The 21,211-nt window shown below is 39.6% G+C and overlaps 1 protein-coding gene across 5 annotated transcripts; it reads left to right on the top strand.

Moving 5' to 3' along the window:
* The first annotated feature begins 10,710 nt into the window (after nucleotides 1–10,710).
* Nucleotides 10,711–18,790, top strand: cnga3a (cyclic nucleotide gated channel subunit alpha 3a). Of its 5 annotated transcripts, none has more exons than XM_031309437.2 (9): nucleotides 10,711–10,969; nucleotides 13,554–13,678; nucleotides 13,939–14,028; nucleotides 14,817–14,945; nucleotides 15,844–15,903; nucleotides 16,471–16,659; nucleotides 16,803–16,904; nucleotides 16,992–17,098; nucleotides 17,175–18,790. In XM_031309437.2, exons 2-9 carry the CDS (start codon nucleotides 13,578–13,580, stop codon nucleotides 18,569–18,571), a joined length of 2,175 nt encoding a protein of 724 aa, XP_031165297.1. In that variant the 5' UTR covers nucleotides 10,711–10,969; nucleotides 13,554–13,577; the 3' UTR covers nucleotides 18,572–18,790. The 5 variants fall into 5 exon arrangements, with proteins under 5 accessions (XP_031165297.1, XP_031165296.1, XP_031165300.1 ...); XM_031309436.2 differs by having other exon boundaries at nucleotides 14,772–14,945; XM_036007729.1 differs by lacking the exon at nucleotides 13,554–13,678 and having other exon boundaries at nucleotides 10,799–10,969.
* Nucleotides 18,791–21,211: the final 2,421 nt, after the last annotated feature.

The following is a 21,211-nucleotide window of genomic DNA, read 5'->3' as shown; positions in this document are numbered from 1 at the left end:
TTCCTCTTCCGCTCCATGTGTCACGCGTCACATGTTGACACACAGCGGTGTATACCGCTGCCTGCTGCCGCGGAGTGACTCCATCACCGGAGAGGACCATAGACAGTATGAGGACGGTTGGTGTATAGTGACTCCATCACAGGAGAGGACCATAGACAGTATGAGGACGGTTGGTGTATAGTGACTCCATCACAGGAGAGGACCATAGACAGTATGAGGACGGTTGGTGTATAGTGACTCCATCACAGGAGAGGACGTGTTGTCTTGTTATCGGGCTTGCCTGCTTCATATTATTGAATTAGCTACTCCAACTGTGCAATATGTCATCTCTATTCATCCGTACCTTACTCATCTGTATATCTGTGTTTATATACTGTCTGCTTATATAAGGGTGTTTATTGTGTAATATGTTTGTTTTATTACTATTCTTATTATAACTAATTCTATTTGTATATGTATTATCTATTATATCTATTTCTTATACTTTATGTATATTTTTTCTCCTATGTCTACTTAATATGTATTTGTGTTATTCTGATGTGTGTACATCCTTTGAGCTGCTGTAGCACAGGAATTTCCCCAGTGTGGGATTAATAAAGTCTATCTTATCTTATCTTATCTGAGTCTAGCACTTAAGTAGAAGTATAGCACTATTGGGCTTTTCCTTACTGGGTGCTATAATCTGCCACTTCTACAGTCATTTTACTGTAAACTGGCAATACAACAATTCCATTATTAAAGTGACTATATGTAACTTTTAAATGTTTCTGAAACAGTGTAATTTTCCATCTGATGATCATAAATGACCTGTAACAGCAAACGAGACTAACAGTGAAAAGAACGCTGTTTTTATATAGTTTTTACTAAGCTAATTTGCAATGCCCATCCCTATATGGGCCTTTAAAAAACATAAAACTCAACAACAAATAGGCTACATAAACGATAAAACAAAACAAAAACTCAACAATAGATACATACATTAAAACTCAGAACTCAACAAGAAAATACAAAACAAGACACAGACCAATAGGCCTACAATAAAGCACCATTAAACAGGAAGCACCAGATCATTCATGACTGTTTCTTCTGCAGAAACAGTTTGCGTTTTAGTTTAAAATGATCCCAGTCAGGATCCAGTTTGAGTTCAGACTTCCACATGTTTACCCCCTGAACAGAAAAAGCAGTTTGTCCAAATGAGGATTTACGAAAGGGCATCTTACAATTCCCATTGGATGCTCAATGCTCCACGTGTTACTGACACACGTGAAAATGCAATAAAATTATAAAAACTTAATCTTAGAATCGATCTTCCATTGATTCTATCATTAGCACTCATTTGTTTGTTCAGTAGTTATTGATCATTTTATTGGATCCCAATTAGGTTTTTTTTTTGCTTTGCTAATCTTCTTTGGGTCCAAAATAGTAAGAATGAAAGGAATTCATAAACACAGTAGACAACTGTAGGCCAAGAGACAGAATCAAGGAATTTTCAATAAAACTAAAAAGACAGAAAAGAAATGCAATTTAAAAAAGATAAATAACACCAAACGTGGTAGCTGTTGGAAAATGAAACCAGGGTAATGGTTAATGGTTGACATCCATAAAGCCAGATGATTGCTGATAAAAGATAGCATGAGCCCAGCGAGCCTATAGAACATGATAAGCTTGTTCTTTAGGGTGTCTTAAAGCTGACAGTCTGCTATAGTTACTGTTTGGGCATATACTGTAGATAAACAGTGGCCTTTGGCCTAAAAGAAAGTCACCAAGTGAGGTGAACCAATGAATGGACACTGGAAGTTAATTTTCTTTTGACAGGGAGTTTTTTTTTTTTTTTTAACCTTTATCCAGGTAAGTCAATTGAGAACAATTTCTCATTTGCAATGACGACCTGTCACATTCACACAGTTCCACATTCATACCTGGAAGCTGCCCAGTACTACCACAGTCTGATCTGCTGGCTACTGAGCAGCTCCACTGGAGTGGTTGGGGTTAAGGGTCTTGCTCAAGGGCACCTCAGTGGTGGTGATGAAGGAGGGACAAGCACTGCCCACCCAGATTTTATCCTGCCGGTCTGGGGATTGAACCAGCAACCTCCCTGTCCCTCCCACACACACACACACACACACACACACACACACACAGTCAGACAGTCTGGAGCCAAATCTGTCTCTGTGAGTCCGTCTCTGTACTCGGTCGGTTCTGGTGCTTGATTAACGCAGATATGTGTTGATTGCTCTCATTACGGGCCGGATTGGGTGGCACATGGCACTGTACTAGTAAGATACAATTAAGGAAAAATTTGCCTGCTTTTTTAGGGCTAGAGGGACTATTTCTTGCCAATCACCATCAGCAGACTACACCACTAAAGAACATTTATAGTGAGATAACACTCCATCTTGTGGCCCTGTCTTGTAAAGTTTTAAGTCCTTAATGGTTTTTGTTCATATTCTGCTTATTTGTTGTTAGGTGTGTTTCATTTTTTCCCATGTGTCAAGTAATTATACTCCAAAAACCTAGGGAAAGGTATTATTCTATCATACAAGTAATGTACGGCCATGGTGACACTTGGCTTCTTATTTTTTGGGCATTTTTAGGCCTTTATTAACAGAACAGCTTGAGACAAGAAAGGGACATGCAACAAAGGGCCACAGGTGGGAATCGAACCCACAGCTGCTGCGATAAGGACTAAGCCTTTGTACGTGGGGCGCATGCTCAACCAGGTGAGATACCCAGGCACCCCACTTGGCTACTTTTTGCGTTTTAAAAAGCGTTCAGGACTTTTTTTTAAAAGAAAAAAGACGTGTGAACATGGCCTACTGCTGCAACCTATTATTTTTATTATCAATAATCAATAAATCCAGACAGCTAGCTAGACTATCTGTCCAATCTGAGTTTTCTGTTGCACGACTAAAACTACTTTTGAACGTACACATGTTCCACCAAAACAAGTTCCTTCCTGAGACTATTTAGCAGAGGCACCGTGGCTCCGTCCAGTGCTTAGCACCGCCCAAGACGATTGTGATTGGTTTAAAGAAATGCCAATAAACCAGAGCACGTTATTCTCCCATCCAGGAATGCTGTGTGGACTAGTCAGACCTTCCTCCGCAGCACTGTGGAGGAAGGTCTGGCAATGCGAGGCTAGTCTGGCCATGGTTGTAGGGTCAGGCTTGAGGATTGTTTACATTGTTGCTGTTTAGCCTGTGGTTGCTGGCCTGAAGGATGAAAGACCGGCTAGAGAACAGCATTCCTGACTGACAGTTGTTAATTTCTAGAGTGCTGTAACCCAGAGATTTTCAGTGAAGCAATCCAGCAGAATGCCACAAGCAGCAAGACAGGTGTTCATTTTTTAAGCTGATTTATTATTTTTGCTTTACCCATAAACAGAATTAGCAGTTGGGATGTATGAAATATTTAGAATACTCAGCAAACATTAGCAGGAATGTAAGAGTGACAGATACTCCAAACACGCCTTTGTTTCATGTTCTCTGTTATTTATGAAAAAGTTTTGGATTATTTTTTTTTTTCAGACAGCTGCATTACATAGTATAACAAAACACTGTGTATACTAGCTCACTGCCACACCTCAATGACACTTAGCCATTATTTTTAGTTACACATGTGTTAATCCTGACAAGTCAAAATGTCACTGTGAGAATGTTAGGTACATTAACCATCACCAAACACTGCCGAGCTGGTGAGTGCAACTTCTTAAGCTTCCTGCAGAGGGCAGAAATGTGATAAAATGCATCGAACAGGGCAAAGACTTTTCTTACATGTTTCCAAAATACATTTAGCCAGAAAACAGTTGTGCAGTCGTATCTGAGACAAGTAAATTGACATGACTTACTGCTTGCTCTTGGTTTGACACTGGAATATATTAATAACAGCCATCAAGTCTGATTAAATATAAGTTGTGACATTACATAATCAGTCCCCTCAAGAATTTCTCAATAGCTGATTTTTATTCATTTTTGTGTCAAGATTTTGTATTGCAATTTATGTTCACATGTGGACACTCTATCTTCTATTCATGTGCTATATGTTACACACCTGTAGCCTACATACCTGTACATTACTGCGTGTATAGTTATTCCAATACTCAACTATGTAATGAGGCACCTTACCGTATGACAAAATACAGTATTTACCAGAATTGAACTCACTATGTACATAATATTAACAAGCACTATTTAGATTATGGTCCTAGTTTTTACTTTTAAGATTAAGATTTTATTGCAGTTACTATTAAGTTGCTATTTCTGCATCCCACATTATCAAGCCCCAGACCTTCAATAAACCGCATCCCACCAAGGAAATAGAATTCAATAAGACATTTTGGGAAGTCCACATAATTGGGTTCACTCTAAATAAAAACCAATGAACACTGATGCATGTTGCATACAAAAATGTACTGTATATTAACCAATATATATATATATATATATATATATATATATATATATATAAAATAGGAGGGCAGGAAAGATTGTGGCCAATCCCCCAATTGTAAAGGAGAAGTGTGAATGTAAAGGTAAGCACACACACACACACACACACACACACACACACACACACACACACACACACACACACACACACACACACACACACACACAAGTGCGTCTCACTATCTTTGTGGGGACCCGCCATTGACTTAATGCATTCCCTAGCCCCTCACCCTAACCATAACCTAATTCTAACCCTAATCCTAAAACAGAGTCTTAACCCTCAAACAGGCCTTTAAAGTTTTGGGGTCCAGCATTTTGGCCCCACAAAGCTGTCGGGACCCCACAAGTATACTGTATTCCCAGTTTACCCCACAAATATAGTTAAACAAGAACACACACACACACACACACACACACACACACACACACACACACACACACACACACACAGACAGACACTTGTTCTGTTGATTGATTGTGAGTGAGAACAAAAACAAACAGCAAAAGTGTGGGTGATTACAGCACAATGAAAATTACTGCACTAAAAGAGGATTATGAATTAAAAAAATCAGTGGGAAGCCTCACACATGTAGTGACTGTAGATTTTCCTGGTATATTGTGTTTGATGTCTCTGGCAAAGGCCCACAAATTTGCCCTTGAGGTTGTTATAGCAACCCGGTGTGAGGGTTTGGCGGAGGATAAGTCATCCTCTATGTTTGGAATAAAACAATGACATAGTACAAGTAATCATGCTGATGAACAGGGTACAACTCATCATTACAAGAGGACTCAGAGCAGTGCCACAGCCACTTGGACTGATATTGGCTGCCAAGACACATCTGAGGGCCTACTGATTATGTAGCTTGTGCTCTAATTTTACATAACAGGCATGTATGTATGTATGTATGTATTTTACATTATTTCATTAAAAATATCATTTCATCTTCTGGATATTTTGCTTTATTAGATCTACTATGTACCACATATTTACATCCTTTTTGTGTTTTTGGTGCTCTGACTCAAAAATAACTGAATTACCAAAAAAAATAATCTGTACCAAGAGATTAACAGCTCCCAACCACTCTGCATCTCTCAGCACAATTCAAGGATGCCCAGCAACGGTGTACAGTGATGTGTTTACGCTCCACATCCTGCCTTGGACACACATTAGCCAGAGACAATATTTCCACTGAGTGACTAACTAACTAACATAGTTAAATGATAACTCTGATGTTATTCTTTATTTTTCATATTGTCAATAAATTCCACAAAAAGACTAAAATTCTAAAATCCCACTAACTAATATTATATGTGTAACAAAAGCCTGACATATCTTACTCCACTGTGCCAGAGACATGCATTGTTGTCCAAAAACTATTAAAAACTATTAAAAATCCTAACCCCTAACCCTGACTGACATGTTCCTGAAATACTCCTGTCTAAGAAATGTTTGCTAAAAACTACAGTGCCCAGCTCTTTTGGCTATAAGACCAAAATAAAGACTTAACCTACCGTTCGCTATCTCTCCAGTCCCAAATGGCCAACGACCAAGTTAGCAACTAGCTGGTGAACACAATGGAGCATTTAGCAGCTAAAGAGAGAGATATTTCCCTCAGGAGTTGGTGGAGAACAAAACAGAGCTAAAAGGACAGTGAATATTGGACTAACCTTTGCAAGGTGACACATGTCCTACACAATCTGGACTGTGGTCATAACATCTACTTCTTATAACTTATTCCCTGTTATATATTGTTCTTAAGGTATATTATTTCTTTTCTTGTTTGTCAAGCAATTATATTATGTTTACAATACTGTCTTTTCATAGTCATAGTTAATATTTAATAATAAGATATTGCACTGTTCACTTTTGCACTACCACCATTGCACACACTCTACCATAGCACCTTATCATGGTCATTGCATCACATGGTCAGTCCATACCAGACCTTTGTAATCACTGCACACATTGTTAACTCTTTAAATTTCTGTGAGTGATTTTTTATGTATGTGAGATATATGTGTGTATGTGTGTATGTTGTGTTATGGTTGTCTAAGCTACTGGATGCCTAAAATTTCCCTCGGGATAAATAAAGTATCTATCTATCAATCTATCTATCTATCTATCTATCTATCTATCTATCTATGAATCCAAATGAATGTTGCTTCATGTCTGCTCAGAATTTGCAAATGGGCAACTATTTGCAAACACATTAGCCATATCAACTTAAAAGGTGCTAATATGTCGATGCTGTGTTTACAGCTTGTTTCCACTGCTCCAAGTGGCATGCTAACACGCTAACTAAGACTGAGAACATGGTAAACATTATACCTGCTAAACATAAGCATGTTAGAGGTCTCGCTGTTAGCATTTAGCTAAATGCCTTAGTAGAGTCTCCCAAAGCTGCTAGCATGGTTGTATTGTATGTTATTTAGTTGTAGTCTGGTTTCAGACCTCTGAATCGCTGCCCACATCTGGATTTTTTTCCACATTTAAAATAATTGAACAGTGATATAAATCAGTGGTTCCCAAACATCAAGGACCCCTAAACTGACACAAATTAGACCAAGGGCCCCCATTTGATATGAATTTGTCCCAGGGTCCTCAATCTTATAGGATTTTTGCTTTTAGATGTTTTATTACAGATAAAACCCATGATCAAAAAGTCCACCATTCTGTCATTGTGTTACTTCTGGATTAAATCTGAAGACTTCAGTCTGATTATTAGGCTAAATCCCCACACAAACCCAGCTCAGCCCTTCACTGTTCACCTGCTCTCCTGTTAAGCTTTGCCTGTAGTCTCATAGTGCCCTGCATATTCTACAGACCAAACAAACATGTCCATACATATATCTAAAACATCTAGAACACTTCAAATGGACTGACTGCGGGTAAATGTCACAGTGCTGTTAAAACTAAAGATGTTCCGATACAATTTTTTCTGAACGATACCGCTAACCGATACCCGATACCGATAACGCCATAGAACTTTCTTTTGTTATCCAGTTTGACAGTCAGTCATAACAGAAAAAGAACATAAATAAACTACTTTAAAGTAGATTTTCTTTTCGGCTAAATTGCGTGGTATCATATCGGTGCATAAACTTGAGTGCTTGCCGATACCAATACCAGCATGTTAGGCGGTATCGGAGGCTTTTCCGATCCTGGTATCGGTATCTGAACATCTCTAGTAGAATGTTGGGCATCTGCTGGGACTTTTACACAGATCAATCAATCAATCAATCAATCAATCAATCAATCAATCAGTCATTTGAGTGAAATCATTTGTCACATGAAATCATATGAGGAACAATTCCAATGAAATGTAATCCCATGAGCTCTTTTCTTTTTCTCTTTTCTCCTTTTCCTGTCCGTTCGGAGCTAAAGAGGAGTCTGTGCTTCCAGCTGGCGATCAGACCTGATTAGAGTCTCATCACATCAGTTTGGATTCAGCTTCTTGTTGAATGGCTGAGGGCTTTAATACAACTGAAGGGGCTGTACAGTCTGATTGACTTGGAAATGCACAAGGAAGCCAGCAGACAGGAGACAATTGTTGCACTGTGTCATGTTGCACTCTGGGAAAGCCAGGGTTTAGGATGCAGTAATTACCATGTGCCTTCTGGCAGAGATGTAAAGAGGCTTTCAACTGATCTCTATGCACCTGGAGACTAAACCTAATAAGGATTGGAGAAGGCGAGAGTGATTGGTTCTACCACTTCTTGATTTCGATTTTACCATAGCAGCATCCAGTTGAAACACTGCATATATATATATATATATATATATATATATATAAAAGTGGTTATAGCTTTACTCGACTTTATGGCTTAACGGACCACATGTTACAGTAAGTGTATTGTCTGTGACAGTTGGTATGAGTAATGATCCAGCACCCAGTACTTAAAAGGGTCAGATCCTACAAAGAGCTTTGACATGTTGTACTTAAAGCGAATGTTCGTTTATATCTAAATCACTATATGATTAGAAGCTATTTCTGGCTGTGAGTGTCCATAGAGTCTCTGTATATAAGCACCTTTACCTTTACCTTTGTGTATCCAGTACACGGTTTCTATTAATGGATTGCCCTAAACCCACACTCAGTGCAGACAATCCAAAGTCTATTACGGTGCTAATTCCCTTCAGTTTGAGACGACCACAGTCGCACAAAAAATAAACACATTATCAGACTCTGCAGCAGTATTGTTCGTATCTGAACTACAGGGATGGTTTCTATAGATAATTGTGAGTTATATAGGTAATCAGAGATCAACTGCTAAAATGGTGACCACAGATAACGTAGAGCAGCTGGAGGCTGGCTTTTCTTGAATTGAGTGTCAGATTGACAAAAAAAGGGAAAATGTTCAACAAAAGTGACAAAACTTTAAGTGACCACATCCATGAGGGGGCATTAGGTGGCTGAAATAGGTACTCAAGTTTAAGCTGGGATTAGCGGTGCAGCTCTGTATATTGCCAAAGGATTTCTCTTTTAACCTTATGCCTTTGGGTGAGGTGGAGGGGGGCGGTGTGTGGTGACAGCAAGAAGAAACATTGTGATGTAGGATGCTCCTCTCAGTCGGCTCTAATCACACACACACACACACGCGTGCACACACACACGCGCGCACACACACACACACGCACACACACACACGCACACGCACACGCACACGCACACGCACACACACTATTGCTCATCAAGTGATTGACTTCCAATTAATATGTTGGCTCACATAGTTTATTAAAAAGACATTTAATGGGTGGATACATTATTTTACTTGGCCTTTTCCTCATAAATCTTATGTTTACACAGAAAAGCTCTATAATCATGGGGTACCAGCAGGGGTGTCGGACTGGGGGTGGAAAGGGGACTGAGTACCCAGAGCCCTCATATGAGGAATCCAAAAAGATGCTAGTCGTCATAGCTGGGGGCGTGGCTTGTGGTGGAGTCGCCCCCTGACTGGATAACACAGCGTTAACAGTATGGACGACTCAAAAGCACTTTTGCCACTTGACAGAGCAAGAAAAAACTAAGCCGTATGAGTTTGGGGGGAACATAGAGCAAAATGTATTTTATAAATTGTTTTTTATATTATAATTTGAATATAATCTTCTATATGTGTACTAGTAGAAGATTAACTACTAAAAGCAGATGTATAAAGTAAAAATACTCAAGTAAAGTACAAGTACTTCAAAATTGCACTTAAGTACAGCAAGTAGATGTAGTTACACTCTACCACTGGTTGATACACTGACTGTAGCTTTAAACTCAGTGGTAAAATGTAACTAAGTACATTTACTTGAGTCTTTTCTCTTCATGCCACTTTCTACTTCTACTCCGCTACATTTCAGAGAGAAATATTGTACTTTTTACTCCACTACATTCATCTGACAGCTTTAGTTACTAGTTACTTTACACATTAAGATTTCTGCACATTAAACACATGTAGTTTATAGAATATGATGTTTTTTTCTAAATTAAACTATTCAACAATATACAGGCCTACAAGTACAACTTCTTTTCTGCATTGAGTACATTTTCCTGATGATACTTACATACTTTTACTTAAGTAGCCTAATATTTTCAATACAAGACTTGTACTTGTAATAGAGTATTTTAACAGTGCGGTATTAGTACTTTTACTTAAGTAAATGATCTGAATACTTCTTCCACCACTGTTTAAACACATAGAGCTGTCTGAGTTAGACATGCTAATTTGCTGCCATTAGTAGGCCTATTTGTTACAAAAGGTAGCATAGTATACACAGTAGTATGTATAGTAGTATAAGCAGTTTAAAATGTCTTCTCATTATGTCTGTACCTCCTGAAATATGATTGGGCTAAAGTGCTGTCAATCTGACAATTGTGATTTCCATTGGATCAGAATGCTGTCACTACGCTGCCTGTTCTGCCAATCTTCCCAGCCCTTGTCACATGACCAATTAATGTTTCCATGATGACTATCCAAAATTCTGATACCATGGAACCAGTACTTAGCCTATAGAAAATGTGTATTGTATTTGGATACAATTTGCTTAAAGTAAAAACAAGTGGAATTAATAATGAATGTGACTTTTTATGTGATGTTTTATTTAGCAGAATTACATTGTGTTGTTCTATCCTATTCAATATTTCCTTTATTTCTAAGCAGACTTTCTATGCTGTATTCTGCAACACTGTTGTATTCTGGGAAAATGCCCCCCCCCCCGGAATCGCCCCTGCTGACAATGCGAGACTAGAGTTGAGGCTGTGAGTTGTGGCCAGTGATGGACAGGTCTCCTCCCCCCCTCTGATCTGGGACCTGTGAGTTGAGCCAACAGAGTCTCCGGCCAGCAGAGCCGCCGCTGCCAGCCATGGACAGCCGACATCGCTATTTTTTGTGAGGCTGTGTTCGGATCGGAAATATTCCGCTGGAGAACTGTATGACATTTGTGTTTCTGAAGATGGGATTATACAGAAGCGATCAGAGGAGAATTGCTTGTTTTGTCGGAATACAAAAGTCAGCGTGAGACGGCTTCAAACGGGGTGAGTTATAAACGCATTTACTACTGAGGTTCAGATCCATTTTGATGCAGATTTTATAAAAGAAATCTTTTCATTTCGGATTCTAAGCCGCTCTGAAGTCTGTCGCAGCATCAGGTAGTCGATTCCAAGATGCTCTAATCAATTCCCATTAAAGCTGTCAAGGCTTCAATATTTCTTTTTCTTTTTTACACGCGCTATTATTTCGAAACGACTTGTTCAAAATGTCCCAAAATGCGTTATGAGTTACAGCAAACAATCCGTAGACTACAGAAACAACACTTGTTGAGAAGCCTATTCACAGAGAACATATTGATACATGAAGGCGGATATTGTCAAGCATAACAAGATATTACAATTCAATAATCATTAATATTAGACATTTCGAAATTGTTAAAAAAATGAACACGTGAGTTTACATTAAAACTGGATTTAATGAAAATAATGAGTTATTGCAGGCATACAGTAGGCCTATATGAGGGAAGAGGATGTCTTGATGAATATACCACCTTAGCACAAGACTCAAGCCTCTTAGTCTTGATACATGGGTTCAGCAGAGCAACTAATCTCCAGCAACAAAAACAATGACATTGGTTTTTAAGAGCCTTTTTATTGTACACATTCAGAGGACACACGTTAAATAATTACACAGGATGTCACTGAGTCAAAGCATTATTAATAAAGTTAAAAAACATTTGTTCAAGAAACTGTCAGCATCAGATAATCCAGAGACTGAGATTTAGCTTGCAAGTACCAGCAGTCATATTGAAATATCAGATATGAGCCTGGCTCAGGTAAATTCAGTTCTGTTAAGATAGATAGTGGACATGCGGATACAATACTTTCTCCCAACATAATGTATTTTATGAACTTTTTTTTCAAATATTTGTGAAAAACACTGCTATATTGTACATTTCCACTTGATTGCAAGTATGTCATCGTCAGGGCTTTTTGAATGAATATTAGTATGATTAGAAAAATCAAATGGAAGATTTGTTCACCAAAATGCACAAAGTGCTTCGCATTGCACCATCATCCTCTAGTCTGTGACTTAATCAAATTGTGGTTGTCATGTTTGAAAGAAGAGGCAAAACATAGAAACACATGGCTTCCCAAACACTTCATTCTAAATATGTATTCTCGGGATCAAGAAAAGTGCTGCGTGGCTCAGAGATGATGATGCAACGACTCACATTTCATGTACAGACACAGCGTTGGCTTTACCTTTCCTCACCCTTCAAGCACTCGGCTTCTTGGTGATTCTGCCAGTGATTTAATTTAGTGGGGGTTGGTTAACTCCCTGGTATTAGCACTAATCTACATGTGTACACGTGTTACAACCACTGGTGTTCCCCAGAGATCAGTGAGTCATTATACAGCCGACAAAAAAAACTATTATTTGAGGCAAAACATCACACAGGACATCACATTTTTAGAATTGTTCTCAAGTTTCCTTGCAACTGCTGGAGGAATTGTGGAACACAACTGGACAATTATACACAACTCTTCTGGTCTCAAAAATTAGAAAACTACTGTAAGGAAATATTCCAAGCTGTAAGGGAGGTAATACATGGTGATATCCCACAAGATCCAAGAATCTATACCAGAAGGGGTAGAATAAAGAAACCAACAATATTTACTTTGAATCTTATTACAGGAGTTGTGAAATGTATTACCTGGAACTGGCTGAACTCCCCTGACTACAGTTTATGATTACAAAAAGTGAGAGAGATATATAAAATGGAACACATAACACACTTATTGAGGCGTCAAAAGCCTAAATTAATTTTTAAAAATGGGCTCCAGCTATGACTCTACTTATGTAATAAAATAAGCCATAAGGGTAGGGATCTGTGTTGCCTGGCTTATTAATTTACTATTTTTTGTGTTTATCTTATTTGGTTTTGTTTTTATATTCCTTTGCTCTCTGATAAATTTTAAGTATGGGATTATGGATGATATGAATTCATGATGAGATCAAGATGATACAATATATTTTATTGTCATGATATGTGCCATACTGCATTGATACTGAGAAATGAAATAAAAATGAGCACAACAGTTTAATTTTCTCAAAAACCTAAAATCCATCTGCAATACATCAAATCATAAAAATAATTTTTTTTTTTAACACAGTTCCTGGACCCTTAACAGGAGAATATGGCCGGCTTGGCTGTTTCTCCAGACTATACCTAGAACTGACAAGAGCCATTACCCTCAGCATGTACAGTGGGACCTGTTCTGTACGTGGTGCTCTAATAGACTTAACCTGCTGTATTCCAACTGAACATAGCAACTGCAGTCTACCTGTAAGCCATAGCTTAGTTATTTTAAAAAGCAGCTGATCGTTCACAGAGCGAGAGCACTGATCCTGTTTAGTGTTAAGGACATAATGAGGGTGTATTTTTAGAGGCTACTCTCAGACAAACAGTGAAAAGTGGCGTTCAGTAAACACATCCACAACCGCCAGCTCTCAGGAGGGAAATAATTGTTTTTTTTGCTGTATGATTTCTGGCTTGTAAAAAGTGATGTTCATGCCATAAAGTTGCAGTCTGATAGTGTTTTCTTTTCTGTATCTGTGCTTTAGGCCAGCAGAGCCAGACACGACGACATGGCAAAAATCGGCAGTGAAATCTCACTTCCAACCAGGCAGTGGTTGCCCACCAACAAGCCTGATGATGAGCTCGCTGTCATTGAAAATAGGGACAGCAGGTCTGATATCACCATGACATTCTTAGGATTCAAAATAATGGTTAAAAATTCACTGTGTGCTACTTTTAAATCAGGATTTTGGAGAATTTATGACTACTTTTCTATCACATCAGCGCCTTTTGCGTTGTTGTCTAAGTGCTTTAACCGTTCTGACAGCTGAAGACACATTTTCTGCACCTTTGACAAAAATGTGTCAATTGGAAATTGCATGATTGTCAGCACATCACTGTAATTTTTTTTCTCCACCTGCTGTCTGGTAGGGCTCAGTCTCTTTGTGAAGACAACTCAGAGAGAGCGCTGTCTTCAGAGTCCCACAGAGACTCCGTTACAGGTGCTGGGGCAATGGCTAGGTAAACTTCTGTTGTATTTTCAAGTTATTAGTCGATATACCAGTGGTGGAAAGTAACTAAGTTAATTTACTTAAGTACATTTCCATTTTATTCTACTTTATACTTCTACTCCCCTATATTTCAGAGCGAAATATTGTACTTACTCCACTAGATTAATTTGACAGCTAGTTACTGGTTTAATTTTAGATTAAGATTTACATACAAACATAACACAAACACACATGATGAGCTTATAAAAACACACACAAAAAACACATTGTTAAAAAGAATAGACCAGTGGTTTTGGTGTTTAACCCCTTACCAAAAGATAAAAAGCACCTTTCTTTTAAATAACTGTCTGAGGCCCAAAAAGCTAGATTCAGTCCAAAGTCCAAAAAATGTATACAAATACAGAAATTCGTTTTTTTTATGTCCTCTCCTCTTAACTATCTCACGACAGGCTTGTATCTTGTGACCATTTAAGGCGGCCACTGGACTGAACTACCTAAATGTATATAAAGTAGAATTAACCCCTTGACCAGTTAAACCAGTAAAATGCTGCTTACATATCAGTATTACTAATCTTGTAATGTAATGTAAATATATACTATTAATGAAGTATTTTTGTATTATTGTACTACTTTTACTTAAGTAGGCAGTATGATCTGAATACATCCTCCACCACTGGTATTTATAGATTCTGTTACATTCCTAGGCTAGATGGGTGTCACTTTGTTCTGTTTTCCCTCCTGCTAACCTTCTAGGCTCTCTTACTTCTTCTTCATGGTGTGGAACTGGGTGTCTCACAGAGTGCACCCCGAAACAGAGAGGCAAGACTCTTTCCTGGAGCGCTTCAGAGGCCCTGAGCTCAAAGACATCTCCAGTCGAGAGAGCACTGCCCAGTCTGTGGGCCACAACGACACAACCCGGAAGAGAAAGTAAGTACTGGTCAGTGGCTTAAAGTTTCATTTCCAGGCCTCACAGTCACAATGGTTCCTTTTGTTTGAAAAATTTCAAACAGTACCCACCACAGAGGACAATTAATCTTTGAGTAGTCTCGCATTGTCAGACCTTCCTCCACAGCGCTGCGGAAGAGGGTCTGGCTAGTTCACACAACATTCCTGGATGGGGAAAAAAAAAAACATGCTCTGGTTTATTGGCATTTCTTTACACCAATCAAACAATTGTCTTGGGCGTCGCTAAGTGCCGGATGCACCAGAACCATCCCGTCGTCGATATAGACTAATCTATGAGTAACAATCATTCCTCAAATCTTTGATGAGTCAGACTCCACTGAATGGAACTAGAAACCATGCTTAGTGAAAAGGAAGTTAGTGCATATTTAGCTTGAGTTACGTGACTTATTTCTGGGTAACTGTATTCCTTAAAAGTGCAATACAGAGCTGTGGAGAGACAGAGCTGCAGAGGACTGTTGCCCACCACACAAACCTCCCTCACCAGCACTGTTAGATCAGGAGGAGGAGGAGGAGGATATGGGTGAAATAAAATAAATTAGACCTCAACCACATTCTTTGTAAATGTAAACGTAAAAGTTTTTGTCAGCTGAAATACAAACATAACTCCTACCATGATATTTGTCTGCTAGCTAACCACTAGCTAACGATCAAGTTGGGCTTAGTGTTGCTAGCCACCCTGAATCACATTTAATCGGTGTTCAAGATGCATTTAACAAGAGATAAATTAATAATCAACACAGGGACACAGCACAAGAACTTGGTATTTTGCATTTAACTGTGTTTGCAAAGACAAAGAGCTTTAATGTCTGACACTGAGGGTTACCTGTGCAAAAACATCCCCTCTTATTTCTTTCCAAAGTCTTGCCAGTAAGTGGCCGCTAGCTACTTACAACATGAACAACTGCAACAACACAGACGAGTAAGTGTGTGCATATTTGTGTCAGAAAATAGAGTGAATATAGAATAGAAAGTAGATTTTTTGAAAAATAGATCATGCTGGATATTAGTAGCATCTTTTGTATCATGTAGCTAATGTGGTATATTCTGCAGTAGCTTACAAGCGCAGAAGTTCTTGAAACAACATGTCTTCCAATTCCCCATTCCTTTTATGGTGTCTCCTCCTGCATTAGCTAGATAGATAAACCCTCTGCCCCTTTGCTTGTTAGAGGAGTTTTTTGTTGCAAGTTATGATGTGGGTTGTTCCGATTTAACCTTCGGTGGAATAATGGGACATGAAATGTACAGTAGTTTGAAGTGGTAAACTGAAAAGAAGACATGAAAACATACCTGTATTATGATGCCATCTGCTGGACAAATGTATGACCTGCACCAGATCTTCCAACAAAGTCTTGAATCCAAACTGTGAAACTTCCACTAGACCCTGTTGACCCTTCGTGTAGTCTGGTAGCCAGCCCTCTGACAGCCCCTCATAGACCACCTCTGTCCTTTGTCACCACCATAAAAAAACGTAACTTGTGATCCATAGCAAAAAAGAGGAAAAAAAGGAGGAGATTAAAAAAGATGAGAAAAAAGACGAGGAGAAAAAAGACGAGAAGAAAGACGGGGACAAGAAGGAAGAAGAGAAGAAGGATGAGAAAAAAGAAGAGAAGAAGGATGAGAAAAAAGACGAGAAGAAAGATGATAAGAAAGACGATAAAAAGAAAGTGGTACCACCGTAAGTAAACCATTAGATACAGCATGTCTATTGAGACAGGGAAATGTGATTAAATAAAACACACATCTGTCTGTTTGATACTAACTGTATGTCAAATGAATAAGATATTGCGACAACTTAAAGTCATGTTGAGTTGTTTTTAGGAAAGAAATCTGGATTATGGATCCAGCCGCAGACCAGTACTACAGATGGCTGACCGTCATTGCAGGCCCAGTATTTTATAACCTGATAATGATTGTAACAAGGTATTTAACATTTGACATGCTTCAAAATGCAGTCTTCACTTAGTGGGCCATATACACAATTTAAAATGTATCCGCCTTGTCTTCTAGAGCCTGTTTTAATGAACTGCAGGACACATATACAAAACTCTGGATATTCTTGGACTACACCTCAGATTTCATCTACTATACAGATACTTTTGTCAGATCAAGAACAGGTGGGATTTTGGTCTACACAAATTTGTGTCCATTGTAGTTTTGGATTTGGCTCCTAATTTTGTGTTTGTCCCTCAGGTTACCTCGAACAAGGCCTGCTGGTAAAAGATTCCAAGAAACTGAGAGATAAATATAGAACAACACCTCAGTTCAAATACGACATGATATCAATGATACCCACTGATCTGCTGTTTCTGAAATTCGGATACAACAACCCTGAGTTCAGATTCAACCGCCTTTGCAAAATATCAAGGCTTTTTGAGTTCTTTGAGCGGACTGAAACCAGAACCAGCTTCCCAAACTTGTTTCGTATCAGCAACCTCGTACTTTATATCCTTGTCATTATCCACTGGAATGCTTGTTTGTTCTTTGCCCTTTCAAAAACCATTGGTTTTGGATCTGACACATGGGTATATCCCAACATCAGCCACCCGGAGTACGGCCGCTTGGCCAGAAAGTACATCTACTCCCTGTATTGGTCCACACTGACCCTCACCACCATCGGAGAGACCCCTCCACCAGTCAAGGATGTTGAATTCGTTTTTGTAATCGCCGACTTCCTTACTGGTGTGCTGATCTTTGCTAGTATTGTCGGTAACGTCGGTGCCATGATCTCCAACATGAATGCCTCTCGTGCTGAGTTCCAGGCAAAGATCGACTCCATAAAGCAGTACATGCAGTTCCGAAAGGTCACCAAAGACCTGGAGGCCAGGGTCATCAAGTGGTTTGACTACCTGTGGACTGAGAAGAAGACCTGTGATGAGAAGGAAGTTTTAAAGAACCTCCCAGACAAGCTCCAGGCTGAGATTGCCATCAATGTCCATTTGGATACGCTGAAAAAAGTACGTATCTTCCAGGATTGCGAAGCCGGTCTGCTGATTGAATTGGTGCTCAAGCTGCAGCCACAAGTGTTCAGTCCTGGAGATTACATCTGTAAGAAAGGAGATATTGGCAGGGAGATGTACATCATCAAGGAGGGGAAGCTAGCTGTGGTGGCAGATGATGGAGTCACTCAGTTCGTAGTGCTCAGCGATGGCGCATACTTTGGGGAAATCAGTATCTTGGGAATCAAGGGCAGTAAAGCAGGCAACAGAAGAACAGCCAACATTAGAAGCGTGGGATACTCTGATCTCTTTGCCTTGTCCAAAGACGACTTGATGGAGGCTCTCTTGGAGTATCCAGATGCCAAAAAAGCTCTGGAGGAGAAGGGGACAGCCATGTTGAGGAAAGACAACATGATTGATGAGGCAGTGGCCAACGCTGGTGCTGACCCCAAAGACCTGGAGGAGAAGATCGAAAAACTGCAAGTCAACCTGGAACTCATGAAGACCAAGTTCGCCCAACTGATGGCGGAGTTCACCTCCAACCAGACGAAGATGAAGCAGAGGGTCTATGAGATGGAGACCAAAGTGAAAGCCATACAACCACAGGACCTGTCAGAAGTGGTGGCCGACAAAGATAAAAAAGTCCAGTAATGTGAGAGATACCTGAGGACTTTACAGGAAATGAAGGGATTTTTCATTTAGAATAGTAGAGTGACACTTTTTAAAGGACCATGTTTATATTCATTCATACATCTGTTTATCATCACAATGTGTCAAATTGTGTACAGTGTATGCAGCAACTATTTTTGTGTGCATGCTACAATTGACAATGTCATGGTGTCACGAAACACCTCGAGTATGTTGATCAGAAGCACAGTTTTTTTCCTGATCAGTATTAACATTTTCCCCAGTAGTACAAATTACAATTCCTACTCAATAATGAAACTGCAACATCCATTTGATACTGTATGTGAATGTACAAAATAAACCCAAATGCTCTTCTGTTTAAAAGTTATTATCAGCACACACTATCAGTTGTAAATTACGATGTTATATGTAAATAAACATTCAATGTTAACATAACATATACTGTGTCTAGATTGTCCTTTTGTAGGTAAGGGAGAAGTAATTCGAGTGATAATTGTCTTGGGGTTTGTCCCTACAATTGACCTCTTTCACAATACGTGATCCTTTGGACACTATTTTAACATGTTTTTGTGTCCAAGTGACTGGTGTGACCAATAACCTTTGAAATTTAAGCGAGAACGCTGCAGTGGGCTGCTGCGAAACAAGCTACAATGTAAGTTCCATTTACGTCCACTAAAAGTGCTTGTTTTGCCACTGACATACTCAGATTATTATTCTTAAAGGGGTGATAGAATGCAAAACCGATTTTACCTTGTCATAGTTGAATAACGACAGGTTGGTGGGTAAATAGGACATACATAGAACCTCAAAATCCCATTGACACCTCTTCCCTCTGCAAATCTCACAATTTGAAACTGCCTCTGAAAACGGGCAAATCTCAACGAACCACAGAGTTGACGTTAACTCGGTGGCTCCTCCTAATTTGGTTCTAGTCTCTATCTTTGTCATGCTCCAACATTTACAAAGGCTACACCACTGATCTGAGATCAGGTAGTCTTCTGAATAGGTCGCGCAGATCTCAGAAATTGTATACATTGTTCATCTGCTATTTTACCACTAAATTCACTTCTGAGACTTTTTTATGCGAGAAATCAACTATGTAGAGCTCAAATATGGGCCGTTTTACGAAAATGGCTAATTGCAAATTTTGTCCGACTGTGTGTCGCCGTTCAGGATGAGCTCAGCAGGAGCTCAGCAGGCTATGTGACAGCGGCCGGTGCTGCCTCGCCGCCCGGCATGTCCTACTTCACAGACCCTGGCTCGCTGTGAGCTAGATGGATCTCCGTTACGGCTGGACTACCAAATGCTGAGGCCCTGACGGAGCTCCAGGGCCTGCAGCTAGCTGCGATCTTTACCCATAGGATTAAAGGGACACTAGCAGCTAACGAAAACCCTCACATTCACAAAAATGCATTAAATTGAAATCGGACACAAGCTGTAGCTTTGTAAGACCTTATGGTAGCTGTAATACAAGTGACGTGACGAAATTCAAAGTGTAAATATATTATAGTTATGCCGAAAGTGTAGCTAGCTAGCTAGCCGCGATCTTTAGCTACCCATAGGATTGAATGGACATTAGCAGCTAACGAAACCCCTCACAATTACAAAAATGCATTAAATTGAAATCGGACACAAGCGTTAGCTTTGTAAGACCTTAGGGTAGCTGTAATATAAGTGGCGTGACGAAATTCAAACTGTAATTAAAGGTGCAAGCAGCGATGGACGGGCCCTCGCGCCTCTGTGCGCGTCGGGGTTACTGGCGGTCGCCGCTCCTTGCGACCATGCATTTGCACGGAACTCAGACACTGCAAATCGTCACCAACAAAAGGGAACTCTCTGCTGAGTTCAATGATACTTCACACAAGACTCTACGTCATACAGTTCATTAGCTGTGACGGGGGTGTGACGTAAGCATAGTGGGGCAGGCCAAACCATCACCAATGAATAAGGAACTCTGCTGAGTTCAATGATACCTCACACAAGACTACCTTAAACGGTTAAAATGTTATGAAAAGGGGCGTGGGTTAAGCATAGGGGGCGGGCCAAACCGTCACCAATGAAGAAGGAACTCTGCTGAGTTCAATGACACCTCACACAAGACTGTACCTTAAACGGTTCAAATGTTATGAAAGGGGCGTGGCTTGAGTAAGTGGGCGTGGTTAAATTATAGGGGGCGGCTCAGTATCACATGTAGACCACAAATTATAAGTTTCATGTAAATCGGATGATGTTTGTCATATAAGGCGCATTTCCTGTTGCCAGCGGGGGGCGCTATGACCAAAAGTAAATATTGGCCTGTAGATGTCCTCAGACCTGGACCCTTGTCAATCGTGAGAAATTTCGGGCAGATACGACAACGTACACTCAAGTTACAACTTCTTTGTTCATCGCTAAACACTCAAAATGGCCACCATGCCACACCCACACTGTTTGACGAAAAGTTTTTCTTTAATAACTTTTCATCTTTAAGGTGTTGAGATGGATGATTTCTCGCATAAAAATGTCTCAGAAGTGAATTTAATAACAAAATAGCAGATAAACAATGTATAACTTTGCAGTGTTTGAAATATGAGACCTGCTGTCTCGTCTCCAATGTATGTGTATGTGGTTCGTTCAAACCAATCAGCGCACAGCTCATCTAAA

The sequence above is a fragment of the Sander lucioperca genome, chromosome 11, assembly GCF_008315115.2.
Source record: "Sander lucioperca isolate FBNREF2018 chromosome 11, SLUC_FBN_1.2, whole genome shotgun sequence".
Classification (NCBI taxonomy): Eukaryota; Metazoa; Chordata; class Actinopteri; order Perciformes; family Percidae; genus Sander; species Sander lucioperca.
The sequence above is the reverse complement of the archived record's forward strand: the minus strand, read 5'-3'. Positions and strand labels throughout refer to the sequence as shown.

Excerpts from the sequence above, each read along its gene's own strand:
- cnga3a (XM_031309436.2), top strand. The coding sequence starts at position 13,578 with ATGGCAAAAATCGGCAGTGAAATCTCACTTCCAACCAGGCAGTGGTTG. Across the intron at positions 13,679-13,938 it reads ATTGAAAATAGGGACAGCAG|GGCTCAGTCTCTTTGTGAAG; the intron begins GTCTGATATCAC and ends GCTGTCTGGTAG. Across the intron at positions 16,660-16,802 it reads AAAAAGAAAGTGGTACCACC|GAAAGAAATCTGGATTATGG; the intron begins GTAAGTAAACCA and ends AGTTGTTTTTAG.